Source organism: Lycorma delicatula, chromosome 2 (assembly GCF_047948215.1).
Source record: "Lycorma delicatula isolate Av1 chromosome 2, ASM4794821v1, whole genome shotgun sequence".
Taxonomy (NCBI): domain Eukaryota; kingdom Metazoa; phylum Arthropoda; class Insecta; order Hemiptera; family Fulgoridae; genus Lycorma; species Lycorma delicatula.
The window spans coordinates 163754293-163773328 of record NC_134456.1 but is presented as its reverse complement, the minus strand read 5'-3'; the positions used below and the strand labels follow the sequence as shown (position 1 = coordinate 163773328).

The window sequence follows — 19036 nt, the reverse complement described above, 5'->3', positions numbered from 1 at the left end:
CCTCAGAAATCTTCTTTACCTCCTCTTCCTCAAGCTTCTCTGAATTCCACCGATTCATCTGACACCTTTTCTTCAGGATTTTAAACCCCAATCTACATTTCATTATCATTAAATTATGGTTGCTATCAATGTCTGCTCCAGAATAAGCTTTGCAGTCAACAAGTTGATTTCTAAATCTTGGAGTTATATTCATATATATATATATATATAAATATTTTCATATATATGAATTGGAGTTATAGCAACTAGCTATAACTATATGAAAATTTTAAAGCATTGACAACCCACGTTAGCCACCAAACACTTTAAATATACCACAATTGAGCAAACTTAGAAGCCCATCTATCCTGAACCGATAAAATCAAAATTGAACTGAAATCAAAATCAAAGTATTGAAAATTAAACAAAGTTTTGAGTTTACTTAAAAAATGGGACAAAAGGGATTTAACAAATTCTCTGAGCTGATAGGGTCTAGGAACTTTGTACTGGTATATGATAGGTTTAGATGATTAGAATTCTTAATTTTTTAAATCTTAACGGTATTTTGTTCTACGAACATCACCAAGAAATAAAACAAATTTCACAATAACATAATAAAGCATATTATACATTAAAATGATCTTTAAAAGCTAAGTTGAAAATATTTTCAGTAACCTTTGAAACAATTTCTGTAACTGGTACTGTTATTTTCATACTAGCAACAGCTGATGTTATCGCTGGGAGATTTTTTTAATTAGGCAGACACGTGTTCAAAATGTAGTCAGAAATAAGGCACTGCATTTGAACTCTCATATTTCATAATGTTCAAGAGTGTTAAGAATAAAAAAATCACTTACACTTTATTCTTATGTGTAGAATAGTATTACAATTTTAATATTGGTAATAACTGTAATCAAATTACTTAAACAATTTAGCATTATGAAGATGTATAAAAACATTTAAAAATGATATATTAAATGAACACACAACACAAATCCAATATACTTTTCTGACCACATTCTAAATACATGTCATCCTAAAAAAAAAAAAACTAGCAGTACCAACTGATGACAGTGTGAAAATGGCAGTTGCTAAAGATGATTACAAAAAGGACTGAAAATATTTCGAAGTAGATTTTAATTAACATTTCAACATACAAATTTGGTTCAGTTCAAATTCAATTCATAGCATTTATATCTTTAAATAAAATTATTTTCAAGGATTATGGACAAATATACAGCTTTAGATTATTAGTCATGAAATAGTAGATATTTTAGGAATGTCATTTTGCAAGAAGATTCATTTCTGCCAATCAAACAAATTATTTTCTATACAATGAAGTATCTCATGTCCCAAGTTTTTAAGTTTCATGGAAAATACAATACAGGAACTGTTGTTATACAAAGGTGGTATTGACTTATTTCTTGGAATGGTCAAATGATCTTCCAACCTAAATGAAACTGAGTACTTTGGGACTATTCTCAAAGATTCCTTAGTATCTGAGTATCTGGTGATTACAGATAACAATCGATAAACAAGCAATTTATGACATGAAGCAGGACAGTGTTTCTTCAAATGTTTATTAATATCACTTTAAATAATCCATGCAGTATGAGAAGCTAATAGTGGACATCTAAAATATATAAAGGGTTCTACAGTAGTTATTGTGGGCATACAGCAGATGCATTCACGTGTCTACCGTTTTAACCCAGCTGAACGTTTTAGACAACATGTATACAGTAATTTAATAAAAGATTATACTTACTAGCTGGCTTTGGGCTACAGCAATATCTTGTACTTTAGACCAACCTACTAGTACATTATCTAACATTCTGGCAGGTTCCCACGCAAACACTTTTAATACATCCTGACCACCACCAAAAAGGCACTCTCCCTCAGGACTAAATGTAATACACCTTCAAACAAAAGAATAAATATATAAATAAACAAATTTATACACATCCAATCACAAATGAGATACTTATTAAATGTAAGGGCCATATGGATGCTCTTTAAATAAAACAGATAAACGGGAAAAGAAAATTAATTATTCATTTAATATTTATAAATACCCAATTTATTTTTCAACATATCACCATTTCTTTCTAAGCTACATCTTAAAACATTCATCTAAAAACAACCTTTTTGTGCATAAAACTCAGCCACCAAAAATCTTAGCCAATTCAATACTACTATTTTTAATTGCTCAATTTATAACTGAGCCACTTGAGGTGGCACAGTTCTCAACCAAGGTACATTGTCATGGGAGTCAATGAGGTACAAGTCTGAGCTGAAGTTGGTCAGTCAGAAAATTTCCATTGCAACTTTTGATCAACCCCCTCAAGAAAAATCCCTGGCTCAGAATCTAACACCACCAGTTCCAAATACCAAATAACTTTTTTTAAAGCATTTCACAGTACATCTCAACTATGATTTTTCTTACTGGTCTCGTAAAATCAAACAAAAGAGACAAGTTTTTAATATCAGAAAACAGCACATGCTAAAAAAGTTTGACTAAATATTCTTGGTTTCAGTCAATTTTGATATTCTAAGTTAATTAGTCTAGTTCCTCAGTTAAAATTCTGTACTCTAAGAAATATGAGGAAATTGTAACAGTAACAATAATAAGGAAGCAAGCATTATCCTGAAATTTTTTATTCACTTTTTAAATAAGCTCATCTAACAAGCCATTAAACTTCCCAATCCTCTTTTCTTTATCATGTCATCTGCATGGGATTCATTCAAACACATGATACTACTGCCACACCTTAATTACTAAAGATAATGATATCTAATTAGATATTGTATAAATATCTAATTAGTACTTAAGTACTCGCACTTTTAAGTACTGCCTTCTTTCATGAAACCACTTTACACTCAAGGAGTTTGATCACAAGAATGATGATGATAATACAGGAGAAATATGAATGCCATCCAGGAGTACGACATACTTTTCACACTTGTCCTGTATTTATATGAGAGTACTCTCTCACTTAAGTATTTGAGAGAATATTCTCATATAAACTCACGACAGTAGTTTTGCCAAGCATATAATCACAAACCAGTACGATGTAAAGCACATAAAGGCCCCTTCATACTTTAACTTTTTAACTGCTTAATCCACTTCATTAAGTCATTAAACCTACACCATTAATAAGAAAATGACATATTTGAAGTTTATAATTAAACAAATAACAGAAAATTAGGAAACACAGGATAAAAAAAAATTAATGATGACAGCATTTAATTTTAGAAGTAATAGATCAAGATAGACAAAACTCTTTTAATAGGGTTGATAATATATTAGGTTCATATTAGGTTTTATCGCAATTAATGAATGTGAGGAAGATACTTGAAGAAAGAGTGTAGCAGTTCATACTGTTCATCATCAATGATCATTCCTCTCATGTCAGAAAACTGGTGACCCAATTCATATCCCGCTGACAATTTCCTACCATACTCATGATCCTCTACCATTCAAATCAACATGCCTAATATTTCTTCAGTCACCTCTTCAATTTGATCCAATCATCTTTTCACCAGCTTCTATATGATCGGCTGGCTGGCCTCAACTTTTTTCCTGTATTACCAGTTCCTTAAGATTTTCGCCAGGCCTAAGATTATATGGCCAAAAAATCAGAGGATGTGCTGGAAGCATATTGTGGATAACCTCTGTAAATCCAGTTTGTTTATATCAAGTTGTTCGTCCTCCTTTCCATCCATGCGATAGAGCATCATTCTTCTATAGGCCCACATTTCAAACGAAACAATTCTCCTCTAGTCATCCACCTTGATAGCCTAAGTCTCAATGCCATACGTGACTACTGGGAAAATTAGTACCTAAAATAGTCTCAGCTTTGTATTCCACGCGATTACCCTATCCTTCCAAGTAGCAGTGAACTTCAAAAGTGCCTCCTTCACAAAGATAATTCTTCTTCATACTTCAGCCAACATGCCCTGTATTTAATTACATTTCATATATATATATATATACATATATATATGTGAAATATTATATTATGAAATATATAAATAGAAAAAAAAATTAAATAAAGAAAAAGGTAAATAGGCCTAAGTGTACTCAAGTAACAATAAATTATGTAACATTAATATTACATAAAAATAAATAAGACATTCAATCAAGATTTATTTACCTAATCGTTGTAGTATCTCTTTCAGTTGTAGATACAAGAGAGAAACTTTCAAGATCCCAAAAATTAAGCGTACGATCAACACTTGCAGAAGCAAGAAGAAATTCGTGAGGGTGAAACTCAACACCAGTAATAGGTCCAGTATGATCAGAAAACTCTCGTAGTACTCGACCAGCTCTCAAATCCCATAACTACAAAAAAAAAACACACGTCACTGAAGAAACAATAAAATTAAGAGGACAGAAATAAAAAAAGTGATTTAGTTACCAGTAATTGACCAGTTTGGTGATATACTTAATCTGATTCTGATTTGCTGCACCTACTTATTTAATATTATATTAAGATTGTTTACACTGTAGTAAATATCATTAACATAATTCTTCCTGAATTTTTATTATGCAATACTTTTTCTTATTAATTTTTTTTAAACTTTATTGACAAATGCTAGTTCATTTTTTTATCATTTACATTCTTTTTGATTCTGTGCTGATCTTTTAATCTTAAAACATTTCATTTTATATCCAACATTAAAAATACATGTAACTCTTTCATTACAGATTTTATCTCTACACATAATTTAACAACAATTATGTTTTTAACGTTATATCATGTTATCCTTTTGAAAAATTCTTTCTTTTCAATTATCATCATATTCAAAGAAATTATTTCCAAAGCTTTCTCTTCTTCAATTATCTTAAAACCTATTCATTTCAAACATACATCACCTGTTTAATATTTAACAATCTTGTTACATCAAATTTCAAAAGCAACCATTATTATTTTTGTTTTTTTCTTCTTTGTTCCCAATGTTAATTTTAAAATAACAGAGTAAAAATCAATTTTTCACTAAAATGATAAGAAATAGTAAAAGATAATGTGGATAAAGGAAAAAACAAACGAAAACACAAGTTTTTCATTGATCATCAACTGGGCTTTTTGGTCTGATCTATAGGTCCATAGATATATTTTCAAAGACTTTCTGTCAGTCTTATATTGAAAATCTCAGACACTCATATGTCGCATGACAGATCATGTTGGTTTTTATACCAAATGAAAAAAGTTTTATACCAAGTTAAAAGTGCTTTTAATTAAATTTTTCAAAGGCACTCTCAGCAAACTGATAACTACCCTGATTTACCCTGCTGAGTAGATCATCCTTTTTCACACCTACCTCTTTTTAAATTTTGAATCCCTTCCTTCTCATTACTGGTTTTGTGAATACAGGTCTGATGAAATAGGTTCTTCAGGGTAAGAATACCAGGACCTCTAGATTCAGTTTATCCTTGCTACTATAAAGGGCTATCTGGGGACCAACTCAGGTACTATGTTTTCTGTCCAATAGTTAGGTACACTACAAGCCTACAACTGAAGTGTATGTCAGAGAAAGTCCCTTCCCAATAAGCAATAAGCAAAGTTATTAATAACCAATGTACCAAAGAAATGAATAATTATTTTACCACAATCTTTTTGATGTGAGGAACATTCTTAGGGCTGTATCATATATAATAAGAGCAGTCAAATATAAAAGAAGGTATTAAATACTGAGGATCAAAACTGACACATTTATTGATTTTTTTTTTTTTAAAAACTAGTTTTTGGGGTTCAAAGATCCTGAAAACATACATCTGTCAAAATTAAATTTTTGTAGTTCATACAATACCTGTCAAATATTGACAGATGTATAAGTTTTCAGGATCCCTGAACCCAAAACAACTAATTTAAAAAAAAAATCAATAAATGTGTCAGTTTTCATCCTCAGGACTTAAGTGCTCCAATAAGGAAATCTGTATCAGTTTTGTTCAATTTTTAAGTGCAACAAAAATATTCTTTAATTGTATGGATTTCAGGATTTTAGCCAAAGATTCTAGGATCAACAAATTCTAAAATATCCTATGTGAGGTTAAACTTCAATTACTTATCAAAATATGACAACATATATACAATCAGTGGTATATCTGGGAAAATTTATTGCCTCTGTAAAATGAAAAGTTTCTTTAATTTATTATCTAAAAAGGAAATTTATCAAAAATTGTAGTAGCATAAATTGCATCTATGAAAAGTGTATTATATATTTTTACTAAGAAGAAAATAAAACTGGATGACTAGTATCAAAAATTAGTTTTCTTTCATAGTAGAATGTCATCTGCATTGTATCTGGTTGATGCACATAATTAACATTTGTATAAAGCCAGTTATTTTTACACGGATTTGAATACTACATCGTGGATACCGGTGTTCTTTGGTGGTTGGGTTTCAATTAACCACACATCTCAGGAATGGTCGAACTGAGAATGTACAAGACTACACTTCATTTACATTCATACAATATCATCCTCATTCATTGTCTGAACAATTATCTAAACAGTAGTTACCGGAGGCTAAACAGGAAAAAGAAAGAAGGCTGAACCAGTTACATTTAAATACTATTCACTTCCCAGTTTCCTGGACACCATTCTGCATTGAATTTTAAATAATACAGCACTCTGGCCTATCAATTCAGATTTATCAAACTACAGCCAAACTGGTGAGTTCGGCTCACCAAACTCACCAGTTTTATTATGTGCTTATGTAAGCACATGTTGATAGGCTTCAGTTCAACAGCTGCATTTATACCAGAGGCTGCTACAATGTTTCAATTCAATCAATCAACTGAGCATGATAGTTCAATTAATTATTAACATTAATTATTACATCCCTGAAATTTGCAGTTATTTAATAAAATAATATTACTCTAACAAAAGCCTTCCACTAACTACTGAAGAATGGACTTAACAATTGAATTTTTCAAAATAGTTTTAAACAAATTGTTACAAAAGCAAAATTTGATTATAGACAGTACTGAAGAAGTATAGTAAATGCAGCTAATTAGAATCACTGGGTAGCTGAATCAGATTATTGAATAATTTTTCTAAAACTTAAGACAGAATCTAAAATCTAAAACCAAAATACAGGAAATCTGTATAAACTTCTTTGTCTAATAGCATCAAAAATCAACATTTTAAAATCGACTATTGAATCAACATTTTGGTATTTAAAATGTTTAATACGTTTATTTGTTATAACATGAAATATATTTATTATTGCACTGAATTATGCTGTTAATGCTTTCATTTTACTGCAGAACCCTTATTTAATGTTTAAGTTGATTACTCCAAGGAAATGGACATGGTCATGCCGCTAGCTGGCTAAAACAGCTCTGCACCAGACCTCCTTAGGCAAAAGATAGAATAAATTTGCATACATGCAGTGCAGTACACTTCAGGCCATTCATCTTTCAGTGTGTTTTATCTTTCTATATTGTGTATACTATATCTGATTCATATGTTTAATTAAAATTTTTTAATTTTTTTTTTGCGTGTGCTTCAACTGTTGTTAATGTTTAGTCTTACATTACTATCATTTCATTTGACTTCACTTTCTTGCATCATTAAAGCCCATAAAGAATTGGAGGCTGCAATCACCCTAAATGAGAGCATGAACAGAATGAAGTGTGATAATGGCAAGAGTGAAAATGTTGAGCATGCTTTATTAAAGAGGTTCACTAAGGCAAAACCATTAAATGCGTCCATCGTCGTTGTACCTTAATGGTAAAAGCTAAACAATTTGCAGAAAATTTGGTAATCCAGATTCGAAACCAATAGATGGTTGGTTCTCTCACTGAAAAGAGAGAAACAATATTGTTCAAAAGAAATCATTAGGTGAAAAATTGGATACTGATCAACCTGCTGCAGACAATTAGAGCAAGAATTTCATTCCCGAGATTTTAAAAACTTCAAACCTGTTTGATATCTGCAATTGCGATGAACTAGGGTTGCATTTCAAAACACTTACTGATTTTTCATTATATTTATAAAAAATTGACAACTCAGCAGAAAGACTGTGTAACAGTTATCCTCACTTGCAACATGAATGGATGTGATAAAAAAGAACTCTTAGTTATAGACAAATCAAAAATCCTAGATGTTTCCATGGAGTTTCCCTGCCAGTAAACTATAAGTCAAACAAAAATGTATGGATAACTTCTCATCTGTTTTCTCAGTTTTGATTAAATGGAATGAAAAATTAATCAGTCAGAAAAGAAAAGTAGCCTTAATTTTAGACAACTGTACAGGTCATATGTCAACCAGTCATAATTTAAAAGATAGGATTATTTCTTTTTACCATCAAATACAATGGCTTTAATACAGCCCTTAGATCAGAGAACTGTAAAAACCCTGAAAGTTTCATAAAGAAAAAATATGAGGAGGATGATACCTCAAGTGACAGTTGAAGTTGAACATGAGAAGACTGCGAATGATATGGCAAAAAAATTTGCACTTCTACATTCTACTCGTATGTTATGCAACGCTTGGAATAAATTAAAAATTGAAACCATTCAAAACTGCTTCAAAAAAGCTGTTTTATTGAATCTGATGATGTTGTGCCGATAAGTTCGATTGAGGATGTGAATAATGAAATTAATCAGTGGATTTCTATTGCGGAGGACATTCCTGTTTGTGCTCCTGCAACTGATAATGAAATTATACCAGAAATTATGAATGAAGAGCTGGAAGAAGACGAGATTCAAAAAGCAGAGGAAGTTCAGAAGCAAGCACCACTGTTAAAAGAAATAACCAATGTACTATGAATTCCACGAAAAAATTTGTATTTACAGAAGAAAGACTAGAACAGTTCCATGATTTTTTATAAAGTGGAAATGATGCTTTGGAACACTATAAAAACATTTACTTCAAAAAAAAGATAAGCAGTTACATGGAATTACAGAATAACTGAAATTTGTGTAGTCTATACATAAGTTACAGATGTGTTTTTCCTTAATTCATTGCATAAAGTGTTTTTATAAGTTATATTTTAAAGTATTTCCCATTTTTAATATTTGTATTGTATCTTTTTATATCATATTTTTATAATACAGTACTGTATTTAACATAACTGAATAAAAGAAAAACACATGACAGTAAAGATGATTTTTCTTTTTGTTGTTTCATTGTTAGATTAGTTTGTTGTATCACGTTATGTTCAAATACCTGAACATTATGTTTTACAACCTTTTTACATAAAATCAGGTTTTGTTTGTAAGCGTACAGGAAAATGACCTTTGATGGATGCTTAATTGAATCAGCTGTTTTATTGACTCATTTTTTTATGTACAAAAGTGATTATAATAAGCAGCATGTATTATTGTATTTATAAAATAAGCATGGCACCAAAAAGGTTAATACCTGTGTAGCAATGTCTAAATCTGAATAAATCTTTTTCATTCAAATTATAATTGTCCTAAAAAATAAATTTACCTTGACTAAACCTTCTTCTCCACCAGATGCAACCCACTGGCCATCAGGACTAAATTTAAGACCATTTACAGTTTGTCTGTGTCCTTTATAAGTGAAAATGCATCCTTTACAGCGGATATCCCATAACTGAAAAACAAGAAATAACTTTAAGAAGATAAAATATCTTTTTAGTTATACAAAAATACTACTTCATATTTAAAATTACTAACATAAATGAAAGACAAACTACATATTACTCGTATTGTCTCCACTAAAAAATAAATTTTTCCCCAAAGGAAAGTTTTCTTCATTCCTTATGTATCATTAGAATGAAATTACCAGTTTCAAAGAAATGGCAACAATGGTTATCTAAAAGCAATTTACATTATGTTTTCTTACCATTGTGTATGTATTGTTACCATTGTGTCTCTTGTGCATTTTGTATAACAAAATGTACAAGAGATAGGACACTGTAGATTTCTATCTCCTTTAAACTCATCCCTTATTTAAATATTAATTATTTAATAAAATTATATTATTAAATTACAAATTTATACTGAATACTACAATGTAAACACATTCTGTTTTTATGACACATTCATCACAGATAAGAAAGGGAAATGATACAGGTTCTGTGCAAGTGATACAAAAGGATGTGATGAGGCCATTGAAATAAGTGAAAGCTGCCATTCAGTAAAAAATATTGTTTATGAAGACATTCACACATCCTTAATTTATCAAATGACAGTCATTACCAAATTCATTTATGTCTTGCTATTCACCTAAATAGAGATTTAATAGAAATGTCCATACAAAATGTATATTTAGAAAAGTTCATTCTGCTCATCAGTATTATAAATGTAGATTTTTACCATAACTAGAAAGAAATAAAATGACTAACCTTAATAGATGTGTCAAGAGAGCCTGATGTGATGAAATCACCATATGGATGGAAATCAACCGATCTAAGACCAGCCTTATGACCAGTTAAAGTGCGTACCATTTTAGCAGCCTCTAAGTCCCATATTTTAATGGCACCTGCTGATGAACCAGCAGCAACTAGTTCTTCAGTGGGATTAAATCTGACACATTCAACTGGTGTTGTATGGCCACTAAGGCTCTGAAAACAAAATTGTACTATTATTACCAACTTAATTAATATAATTAATTTTAAATCTAAAAAAAAGCTTGGCAAAGTACATCAGGTATTGCCAAAATTCAATCTTAAATCCATTCATCAAACTTAAACGAAAAATGTTTAATAACTCTGATAACTTTCAATTCTGTTTAATTGTACATTTAACTGACTGATATGTCCATTTGCTATAAAATATCAACAATATTCAGACACTCACAGAAATTAAAGCTAATCTATAGTTACACAAATTCGGGTTAATAAAAACCAGCAGTTAACTTTTATACAAAGAATTCTACCAAACTAGATTTTAAATCAATTCATCTTTAATTTAAAGCGACGAATAATATCCTTTAGCACACGTTGATTAATTTACTACTTTATTTCAAGTTTAAAACAGCAGTCATGCCAGCAGAAAGACAAAAACCTAAAGATTTCCTTTAAAGGATCCAAATTGGAAAAGGTGGACCATTTCAGGTACTTTGGGAGTACTATTGCAAAAGAAGGCAGCAAATCCCACAACTAAGTAACAAAAAACTTCAGAAAGTAGGTAACCTCTTTTATCATAAAGTTTGAAAAAAGAAGATATTCTATAACAACTATTTAATAACAGTAATAACTGTGGTTTAGAAATATGTACTAAAAACATATACTCTATAAATTAATTCTCCAAAAAGATAGAAAGATACAGTGCACAAATATGAAGTTCTTGAAAACAAGATGACTACAACAAAATAAGGAATCAAAGGATAAAACAAGTAAAAAAAAGATGCACTAAGGAAGAGAAATACTAGATTCCAACTTAAAATAATAGCATAAAAATGTTAGATCACAACAGAACAGCAAGAATATGGCTAAAGATAGAACTGGGGACAAGCCCAAATTCATAAATGGCTAAGGATTCTAAATGGCTAAAGATGTTGAGTATAGAAAAGCTGAATGATGGTAAAAGGTAAACTTTACAACTAATTATTATGACAGAAAAAGCTTATTCATTATAATTCAGCAATTGAGCTTCAACAAGTCAATTATGATAAAACTTCCAACTGGATTATATTAATAATCAATTAAATGTAAATAATTTCATACATAAATATACCATATACCTATGAGTAACTTCTTAAAAATAATGGAAAGGTCAATTCTTCTTAATCCAGTCTTTATTTTAAAAAAAAAAGATTTCTTAATCTCAATCAAGAATTGAAAAATAACTGAGAACTTTAATTTGAATGAATTTTCATGTATATCTGGAAAAAAACCCAGAAAACCATTCCACATCACTAGATATGTGGAGCCTCAACCTAATACTTTAAAAAATTATTTACATAAAGCTTGTTTTAAATAGCAAGCTCTATTAGTCTTGGTTCCAATCAAATGTTAAGATACAATCAAACATATTCAATAAAACTTTATTGTATATTAATTATATTGTATATGTTCAAAAAGAAAATTAAAATGATGTTTTAATGTATTAAAAATCATTTTTCACTAAAGAAAGACCTGCCTTCAGAAAACACTTTAAAATGCAATAACCTATAATTCCTTCTATGTTTTCCGATCTGTCATTCCTAACTTACATAGTAAGAGGCAGAAAAAAACTCTAAAAATGATAAAAACTACCAACATAATTTCACTTTTTAATATTATTTTAATCACTATTACATTTTCACTAAACAATTCATGAAATTTTAATTAAATATAATTTTATTACCATAATACAGTTGGGCTTCCCTACAGCCCATAAATTCACTTTTTTGTCATCTCCTCCAGTGACAAGCACTCTGCCAGATTTGTGCCCCAATGCCAAGCAATTAACATTTGCTTCATGAGCCAAGAACTCCTCTGTAAAAAATAGAACAAAAAAATAAAAATAAAAATTCTTCCACTAATAAAGTTCTTAACTGTGAAAAATATCCTATTATAATATATATATATATATATATATATATATATATATAATTTCTAAAATGTTCCAAGAATCTAGTGATCTTTCCTACATAAATATGGTCACAATCATTACATACAGTTTTATAAATACTACTGAAATTATATAAATCAATAATAAATTATATGAATCATTATGTTCAATACTTATTTATTAGGTGTTTTATTATGTGGTATTTGTCTGGTATGCAGGTTTAAATTTATTATCATCATAAACTTTTTAATATGTTCAACTATTTTATCACTAATTCTTAAATCAGCTGAATTGAACTTACGCGGAACAAAGAGAACTGATAGAAAACCTTGGATATCAAAGGATATATTGGAGCTGATGGATGAACGTAGAAAATATAAGAACGCTAGTGATGAAGAAAGTAAAAGGAACTGTCGACAATTAAGAATACTATAAACAGGAAGTGCAAACTAGCGAAAGAAGAATGGGTTAAAGAAAAGTGTTCAGAAGTGGAAAGAGAAATGATCATTGTTAAAATAGATGGACCATACAGGAAAGTTAAGGAAAATTTTGTGGTACATAAATTAAAATCTAATAATGTGTTAAACAAAGATGGTACACCGATTTATAATATGAAAGGAAAGGTCGATAGGTGGGTGGAATATTTTGAAAAGTTGTACAGAGGAAATGAATTAGAAAATGGTGTTGTTAAGGAAGAAAAGGAAGTTGAAGAGAATGAAAGGGGGAGAAACAATACTGAGATCTGAATTTAAGAGAGCATTAAAAGATTTGAATGCCAGAAAGGCTCCTGGAATAGACGGAATACCTGTAGAATTACTGCGCAGTGCAGGTGAGGAAGTGATAGATAGATTATACATGCTGGTGTGTAATATTTATGAAAAAGAAGAAGTTGTGTCAGACTTCAAAAAGAGTGTTTAGTCATGATACCAAAGAAAGCAGGAGCAGATAAATGTGAAGAATACAGAACAATTAGCTTAACTAGTCATGCATAAAAAATCTTAACTAGAATTCTGTACAGAAGAATTGAGATGAGAGTGGGAGAAAGGTTAGGAGAAAACCAATTGGGCTTCAGGAAAAGTATAGGGACAAGGGAAGCAATTTTAGCACTCAGATTGATAGTAGAAGGAAGATTAAAGAAAAAAAACCAACATACTTGGCATTTACAGAACTAGAAAAAGGTTTTGATAATGTAGACTGGAACAAAATGTTCAGCATTTTAAAAAATTTAGGGTTCAAGTGTAGAGATAGAAGAACAATAGCTAACATTTACAGGAACCAAACTGCAACAGTAATAATTGAAGAACAAAAGAAAGAAGCAGTAATAAAAAAGGGTATCCAAAAAGGATGTTCCCTATTCCCGTTACTTTTTAATCTTTATATAGAACTAGAAATTAATGATGTTAAAGAATAATTTAGACCCAGAGCAACAGTACAAAGTAAAAAGGAAAAGATATTAAGATTTTCTGATGATATAGTAATTCTTGCAGAATGTAAAAAAGATTTAGAAGAAACAGTGAATGGCAAGGATGAAGTCTTACGCAAGAACTACCACACGAAAATAAATAAGAACAAAATGAAAAGTAATGAAGTGTAGTAGAAATAATGTAGATGGACCACTGAATATAAAAATTGGAAGAGAAAAGATTACGGAGGTAGAAGAATTTTGTTATTTGGGAAGTAGAATTACTAAAACGATATAAAAAGCCGTATAACATAGGTGTAACAAGCTTTCAGTCAAAAACATCAAAAAATGAATTTAAACATCAGGAAAACATTTTTGAAAGTATACGTTTGGAGTGTAGCTTTATATGGAAGTGAAACTTGACAATCAGAGTACCTGAGAAGAAAAGATTAGAAGCTTTAGAAACGTGGTGCTATAGGAGAATGTTAAAAATCAGATGGATTGATAAAGTACAAATGAAGAGGTGTTGCAGCAAATTAATGAAGGGAGAAGCATTTGGAAAAATATAGTTAAAAGAAGAGACAAACTTGTAGGCCACATATTAAGGCATCCTAGAATAGTAGCTTTAATCTTGGAGGGACATGTAATGGGAAAAATTGTGCAGGTAGGCAACGTTCGGAATATGTAAAACAAATTGTTAGGGATATAGGATGTAGGGAATATACTGAAATGAAACGACTGGCACTAGATAGGGAATCTTGGTGCTACATCAAAACAGTCAAGTGACTGAAGACAAAAAAGAATATATATATATATAGTTCTTCAATTGAATTAATTAATACCAATATAATAATGATATCTATTTTCAACCGTGATATAAAAGAACTAAAAAAGATAAATAAAGGAAAAGAAAAGAGAAAAATCAAATATCCAACTGAAAATAAAAAATCAATTAAATTAAATGATTCACAATAAAAAATCAAACAAAAAATAATTAAAAAAAAAAAACAACCTCATACAAAATACTCAGAAATTCTATGTATACAACCCAATAAAGAATAAATAGAATTAGAAGACCAACTAACAATTATAATAAAATAAATACCAAATCCAAACAACAATAAAAAAAATAGTCCTGAAAACAACAATGTACCAATTCAATCTGGTTTTAGTAATTCCTGTGTACAGTATTGTTTATAGTCACAAGAATTTACCTTCTTACATTTCCTAATTTCAATCATGAACTCTGTTACCCACCACAGTAAGTAAGTAGTTTTGTTTTTACAAGAATGTGGAATTCTCTCTAACTCTCAGGTACGTAAAAAGCGCACAAAATGATGCAGTACTTTGAACACGGAACTCAGAAGTGTTGCAACCATACATCTTCCTGCATTAAGATGAACATGTGCACAACTAATTAGTTTGAGAAATGGCATGAACCTTTTCCTACAGCTGTTAGATATATTTGCACATGCAGTGAAGATGACCTCCATTTTTTTGGTATAAACAGCAATTAGATATGTCCCACGGAACAGCAGTACATTGGAGCAGCTGCATGAGAGGTATGCGTTGAAATGTAAGCCAAATGCCCATGAGTTAAAATTTATAGTGAAGGACTGATTTTAGAAGCCGACAAAGGCATGCTGAATAATGCAAAAATAATGCAAGACAAATTTATCCCAACAATAAATATTTTAAGGACTGTACCATAAATCAAAAGAATCATTTCATCAGTTAGCGCTCAGCAAGTGCCTAAATACAATTACTAAGCTATTAAAAATAACATCAAGGAGAGCAGTATCATTTACAGTAACTCATTGTATATATATATATATATTTCATCACATATCTAGAAGCTGTTGGTTTCCAACATTACAAAATTACAAATACAGTTTTGTAGACGCAGACAGCACTGATATCACAAAACATACACAAATCAATTGTGGGAGTGCAAAATGACAAAACAGAAAGTACCGAGGTACACTGAGATACCACTTAGTCATATTTCACTGAATTCCAGTGATGTCAGAATGTGTGACTAGCAACACTTTTGATGAGATTTTAGATGCAATAAAAAACTTCTGGCTCCTATTATTTACATTACCATTATTAAACAAAAAAATATCAATATAAATTATTACAAAGTTAAATTAGAGTGATTAATGGGAAAGTACCCAGATTTATTATGCATTCATTTCATATTTAAGATCCTCAAAAATGTTTCAGTTGGATAATAAATTAAAGTTAACAGCAGAAAGTAAAGTGTCAAGCAATGCAATACTGCAATGAAAATGTGTTTATAAGGCTGCAGGATGAAATTTCATAAGTTTTCTTCAATAAATTATTGAAGATTGGCAGATTAAAAGTAAACAATATGTTCAACCTATACTCAAAAATACAACACATATAAACAGAAAAAAGTTAGCAACCAACCAGAATTGAACTGTGATGTAAAAGTTTCATATATTAGGAGGCCTAGCTTTATCAGCTGGGCACTTTAATAACCACAAGATTTTAAACCTCCATATCAATCTCCCAGCAACCCCTGGATTCTTAAGGCTGCACTGGCATTACAAGTCAAGTAATCCTTAGCAATCATAGCTATCAGAATCAAATCTAAACTCAAAGAACTGAAAATGAGAAAGAGATCAAAGAAAAGAAAAATGATAAGCAGTAAGGAAGGACAATCTACCCTTAAGGAACAGTACATGAAAAACAACCCAACCCAAAGGAAGGGCTCTATCACTGGTGTAGTTATCAACCATTTTCCCCAGTGTCATATACTGTCCTTAATTATATACCTCCATAAAAATCTCTACTAGCAGAATTACTGAGGATAACTCATGCTTCAATAATATTAGTGATATCTTGTTAATTAAAAACAAAATATTTTCAAATTGAAAACATAAACAAACTACTGTAAAATTTCATAACAAAATGGTTAAACTATCAAACACTCCATTAGTTATAAATTTTTATCAGATTCAATTAGCTGGGCACCCATAAAAAAAAAAGAATTTTTTTTTCTTTTTATTTAATGAATATCTCTCTCAATTTTTTTTTTACTTTAGTTCAAGTGAACACATCACATAAGACACTTTCATTCAAGCAAAGATTCAAACAACCTCTAAAATTTTAAAATTGCTTAGCAACTACTTTTTTATGCATCCTGAGCAACAAAGTCTTGAAAAACTTAATTGATTAATTATTACTCAGGGAATTCATAACACTGCTAAAATAAATTCCAACTGATATTAAATGATCAATTATATTTTTCTAATACAAATTTAATCAATAAATTCTTACTCAAATTAACATTTCCATACAAATACATAAATTCACAAAAAGTAGTTAAGATTCAATAACTTATTATTACATAAGTAAAGATAAATAACCCTAAATAAATAAATATTTTTGATCTGATTTTTGTTGGTATTTAACAGCAATTAAAAGAATTTTCTGGGAAACAAATATTTCACACAAGGACTGTTCAGCAAGTTTCTGAAATTTTTAAAGAGGACACCAACATAAAATTGTAGCATTGGCTGAAAAGTGGCATCCCGTGTCTACTAATATATCATCAGCTACATCATCCTAATATATTATTCATTAAGCTACACCTGCTTTTTTCTTTTTTTGTAGCATTCAAGAACATTGTAAGTCATAAACAGCAAATCAATTATAATTTTTCTTAAAACTATGAAAACTGATTTATATGAACTTGTAATATGTTGAAACAAATTTATAAGTTAATAAATTTTAATCATTATATGACAGTTCAGGAAATTCAGGAGATAGCAACAAATCAACAGAATTTTGTCATGATTTTCTGATTAAAAAATTAAAAATATTCTGGACATTGTGAAGTTTATTCCATTACATGTATTTATTTCCGAACTGAGATTCTCTTTAAAAGAATGAAAATTTCAAACGATTGAAGATATTAATGAAAATTCACAGACAGACCTACAGACATTTTCAAAAGAAGTTAGTAAATTTCTTTCATGGAGAGATAATGAGACTATTTATAATAAACTTATTTCTACTTATAATAAACTATTTCATGGAGAAATAATGATACAATATTGGTGCATCATCTCAGAAGGGGATACTCCCCGATAAGTTTTGCTCAAATATAGATGTCTATATAAAGTTAATATACATAAATGTTCAGGAACATCTTCAACACATCTCATATTTAAAAATTGTTTGCATTAAACCAATAAATTTGTGGCTGTTCTTTTAACCCAACATATCTATTGTGAGCTCATACTGTGCAGAAAATGAAGAGTTAAATGATTATCAAATAAAAATTCCATTATTTAATTATAATTAACACGTTGGGAATTTTTTTTTAACTTTCAAATACTGTGAGGCTGAGGAAGCATATATATAAAGCGATTCATGGGACGATTTTAAAAATGAAATGAAAAATACAAATATAATTTACTTAAATATGTTTCAATATGTAATTACAGTAAGCCTAATCCATTTATTGGCATAATTTCATTTTTTAAATAAATATCAGACAATTGTCCTCCATCATTTTCTATAGACTATTGTAGCATGTATCACAGATTTTGCACTGCTATTCTTCACCTTGTTGTCTGAGATTGCTCTGATTTCTTCTTGTATAGAGGCTCAAGTTCATTAATATAATTAATGAAGAACACTCTACCCTTTAGATACCCTCGGAGAAAATAGTTGTATACTGACAGATCTGGAGAAAGAATGTTTCAGCCATCTCTTCCAACATCTCCTTTAAAAATCATTTTTCAAACCACTAATTACCATTGTCACATGCCTTTACTCTTCAAAGAAGTAAGGGCCTATGATACCAACAATTGCCAGAGGACATCAGACAGCTAGCCACAAGTGAACTATAAAGAGAAATCAAATGAAGCTATTTCACTGAGTATTTGTATAACAAAAAATTTGCTAATGAAAATTTTGTTTGTTCACTGTGCCCAGATAAATGAAAATTGCATTCATATTAGCAGGACCATTTCATCAATAAACAAATCAATAAAATTTGCACAAATTCCATCTGATTTGCTTTGCTCACACTCATTTAGAACTTGCAATTCCCTCATTTTATATGGATGAAAATTCAAATCCTTGTGGAGAATTCTGACAGTGTTGTGGGATAAATAAAGGCTTGAAGCTTGCTTTCTGCTT

General features: G+C 29.9%; 1 protein-coding gene across 3 annotated transcripts in view; it reads right to left on the bottom strand.

The window, feature by feature from the left end:
• The window catches only part of kat80 (katanin p80), a 130065-nt gene that overhangs the window by 87666 nt on the left and 23363 nt on the right, over window positions 1-19036 (bottom strand). For all 3 annotated transcript variants that reach the window (XM_075358011.1, XM_075358012.1, XM_075358013.1), the window contains exons 3-7: window positions 12250-12380; window positions 10305-10523; window positions 9425-9550; window positions 4134-4321; window positions 1745-1895 (exon numbers count right to left, since the gene is read on the bottom strand). In XM_075358011.1, the coding sequence (XP_075214126.1) occupies window positions 1745-1895; window positions 4134-4321; window positions 9425-9550; window positions 10305-10523; window positions 12250-12380 (815 nt within the window). The remainder of the gene's footprint in view (window positions 1-1744; window positions 1896-4133; window positions 4322-9424; window positions 9551-10304; window positions 10524-12249; window positions 12381-19036) is intronic.